The sequence below is a fragment of the Sinocyclocheilus rhinocerous genome, unplaced genomic scaffold (assembly GCF_001515625.1).
Source record: "Sinocyclocheilus rhinocerous isolate Xijiao unplaced genomic scaffold, SAMN03320098_v1.1 scaffold2993, whole genome shotgun sequence".
Taxonomy (NCBI): domain Eukaryota; kingdom Metazoa; phylum Chordata; class Actinopteri; order Cypriniformes; family Cyprinidae; genus Sinocyclocheilus; species Sinocyclocheilus rhinocerous.
The window spans coordinates 41,115-45,113 of record NW_015628751.1 but is presented as its reverse complement, the minus strand read 5'-3'; the positions used below and the strand labels follow the sequence as shown (position 1 = coordinate 45,113).

General features: G+C 38.4%; 1 protein-coding gene across 1 annotated transcript in view; it reads right to left on the bottom strand.

The window, feature by feature from the left end:
- LOC107738449 (receptor-type tyrosine-protein phosphatase beta-like) overlaps positions 1–3,999 on the bottom strand; it is a 53,308-nt gene that overhangs the window by 38,245 nt on the left and 11,064 nt on the right. Inside the window, exons 8-9 of the mRNA XM_016550210.1 lie at positions 2,799–3,059; positions 2,099–2,362 (exon numbers count right to left, since the gene is read on the bottom strand). Coding sequence (XP_016405696.1) covers positions 2,099–2,362; positions 2,799–3,059 — 525 coding nt within the window. The remainder of the gene's footprint in view (positions 1–2,098; positions 2,363–2,798; positions 3,060–3,999) is intronic.

Below are 3,999 nucleotides of genomic sequence, written 5' to 3'. Positions count from 1 at the left end.
GTTATGCAAATCTTCCCACATCTTGACGTAGACATGTGGGGGCGTGTTTAAACGAGGCGTTTTAGGAGAGCGTGGACAAGTCTTTTATAAAGAAAATCTCTTTGGATTTGAGACTTTAGTCTTTGCAACTTTTCAGATCTTCTTTATGCACCAAGAGCTTGTAACACTCCAAAGAGAAAGGAAAAATTGAAATCGCATCATATGACCCCTTTAAGTCGTGTAGTGTGAACTAGGCTTAAGTTGCACTGAGTAAATACTACAGCTGGATATAAAACAAAAATTGTGTCCTGCATTCTTTTCTATACCCATTGTAGAGTCCATGCCATCATTTCAAGCTCTTGCTACTTAAGCTTTGTGCTCAATATGAATCTGGACGCTGTCACCTTGCCATACTTCCGGCATGCCTGAGAGCTTCGCACTTCAGACAATCAGAAGCTGAAGTTCTTTGGTCCGGATATCCTTTATAGCTTCTGAATTACACTGTTATCCATCACGGGATGATGTCTCACCAATGACGTTAACCAATGACAAGACTATGATTCATCACTATATCAAAGCATACGCACCACATTAAAGGTCAAATTAATTAATGTGTTACATGCAAATAGTTCAGTATATCAAAAACCTTTAAGTATAATTTGATACCGATTCCAAATTTAAGTGGCGTTCACACTGACAGTGGTTTGCAGTGTCTTAATATTTTTTATTTTTAATGAGAGATTGCGAAAACATCAGTGCCTGCCCCTGATAATGGGAAAAACAGATGTTAAAACATGATGTCACTCACATGTTCGGCCATGTATAGAGACAGTCGAGTTGTACTGGCCACTCCAGGTGCTGATGGTCACAGTGTAGAGACGTCCTGGAATCAGATCATTGAACTCACATTCACTTTGTGTTCTATTGAGCTTCTGACTTTGAAGACGTGTGCTGTTATACTCGATCGCCACTTCATAATAGTCATAATCCCCAAATGCATGATTCCAGTAAACCTTTAGAAAGTCATCTCTGGCTGAGTGGATGGCGGCAGGGTTCTGGACTGTGGATGGCTCTGAAAGAAGAAATAGTGCAATTTTAATAACAGTGAAAGCTGATCCGGCGATCCACAGCGCGATGTTGATGTATTTCCTCAGCGACCAGCACGGATCAGCTCTAGGCATGACGAAACAGATATCGTCCTCTTTTGGAAGGGCAAACAAAGTAGTTTCGCTTTCAAACACACAGCATCTCCACAACATGGCGCCGGCGGCAACAATACTACAGCGAGAATAAAAGTTACGCCTTCTTTCTTTGCGTGAACATTTGGGCGGCGTTATGCAAATCTTCCCACATAGTGACGTAGACATGTGGGGGCGTGTTTAAACGAGGCGTTTTAGGAGAGCGTGGACAAGTCTTTTATAAAGAATATCTCTTTGGATTTGAGACTTTAGTCTTTGCAACTTTTCAGATCTTCTTTATGCACCAAGAGCTTGTAACACTCCAAAGAGAAAGGAAAAATTTAAATCGCATCATATGACCCCTTTAAGTCGTGTAGTGTGAACTAGGCTTAAGTTGCACTGAGTAAATACTACAGCTGGATATAAAACAAAAATTGTGTCCTGCATTCTTTTCTATACCCATTGTAGAGTCCATGCCATCATCTCAAGCTCTTGCTACTTAAGCTTTGTGCTCAATATGAATCTGGACGCTGTCACCTTGCCATACTTCCGGCATGCCTGAGAGCTTCGCACTTCAGACAATCAGAAGCTGAAGTTCTTTGGTCCGGATATCCTTTATAGCTTCTGAATTACACTGTTATCCATCACGGGATGATGTCTCACCAATGACGTTAACCAATGACAAGACTATGATTCATCACTATATCAAAGCATACGCACCACATTAAAGGTCAAATTAATTAATGTGTTACATGCAAATAGTTCAGTATATCAAAAACCTTTAAGTATAATTTGATACCGATTCCAAATTTAAGTGGCGTTCACACTGACAGTGATTTGCAGTGTCTTAATATTTTTTATTTTTAATGAGAGATTGCGAAAACATCAGTGCCTGCCCCTGATAATGGGAAAAACAGATGTTAAAACATGATGTCACTCACATGTTCGGCCATGTATAGAGACAGTCGAGTTGTACTGGCCACTCCAGGTGCTGATGGTCACAGTGTAGAGACGTCCTGGAATCAGATCATTGAACTCACATTCACTTTGTGTCCTATTGAGCTTCTGACTCTGAAAACGTGTGCTGTTATACTCGATCGCCACTTCATAATAGTCATAATCCCCAGATGCATGATTCCAGTAAACCTTTAGAAAGTCATCTCTGGCTGAGTGGATGGCGGCAGGGTTCTGGACTGTGGATGGCTCTGAAAGAAGAAATAGTGCAATTTTAATATTCTCAAATTATTGTGAATATATTGTAACATTAAAAACAACACATTGAGGGGGGAAAAAGACTGATAAATAAGCTTTATGGAAACCTCCCAAAAACATTAAACTTGTCAAGGGCCCTAAAATAAAATACTTGACAAGACAATTAATGCCCCTTCAGTTATTAGTAGCCTAGTGTAAACATAATATTGAAACAAAATATATATTAGTTGAATTATAAAAGTATATTTGTAAAGTACAACTCTAAGTATCTGGGGAGAACAACATTTTATTGATTCATTTAATTATTGTAATGACGATTTAATGAAAAACATTGTGATGGGAAAAAGTGTCACAAGTTTTTGTTTTGATTTTGCTATGAAATTTCTGTAATTTAAGAACTAAAAGAACAATGCTACTATTATTGCTTACGCGTTCTCTCCTGTACAAGTGTTTGGTTCCTGTAACTGCCGCTGTGTGTGGTAATGGAGATGGTGTACAGTCTGCCAGAAACCAGACTCCTGAACACAGACTCTGCGGTGGCTTTAGACGCAGTGAGTGTGTGTACAATCTTCTCCTGGTCCTTTAGCATCACCATGTAATTGTCCACATCTCCTTCTGCTGCCTTCCACGACACATTCAGAAAATCTGGACCACTGTTAGTGACGGTTATGTCAGAAACAGCAGCGGGCACTAAAAAAAACACAGAGAGAAGGATACAGTACAGCAAGAATAATAATAATAAAAAAGTAATCAATAGGTTAGTCAAATAAAGGTGCACGCTGCCGTTTGAAATGCTTAAACTTCTCAAAATTGATTTTCTTTTTCATTCAGACAGATAAATTTTGTTTAAGCATCCCATAATCAGAGTGTTAAACTTTTAGAGAAATCAACTTACAATTGGCTTACTTATAGCTAACACCGTGTATTAAATTGGAATATGAAAAAAATATTTGTAACATAAAAAAAATGATACATTACATGTTTAATCAATAAAAGGCTCTGGCTTAATGTGTACACATAGTGTATCTAGCTGTTGTAGAATGTGTAACTATCCTCCATTGTTTGGGCAACTTCACAAGAGTTCATTAAACACTGGCTGAAAATAGAAAGAGCATTTCAGCCCGACAGGATGTGTTTAATATGACCTGCTCCTTTTATGCAGAGCTTCCTGAAATTCCATAAATCCCCTTTGTATTGAACTGCAAATTGTTTTGCAGTTCTGTCAAGATTTTAATCTGTGGGAAAATAGTTACGGGGAAATATAAAACCTATATTAGTAGTTTATTAGTAGAATATTTTACATGATCTGAAATACACATATAACATATATAAACAAAATATATGAAAATGTGTTTTTGGCATATGGATTAATATATAGTTCAGTCATGAAACCCTAGATGGCGCATTCTGACGGGGTGTTAACGTAACTGATGATATTCAGAGAGTTAAACGACTTGGCACAAGCTGATTGGTTCATGCTGCATATGCAGCCAATAAGCTTACTGCCTTGCATTTATATGGTGGCTAGCATTCACTTGAGATTCCTGCAGCACGCTTTCAGAGTTCTCTGAAACCCTCCACCTTCCCCAGCTCCACCTGTATAGATCTGCTACGGGGTTATTTTATATGC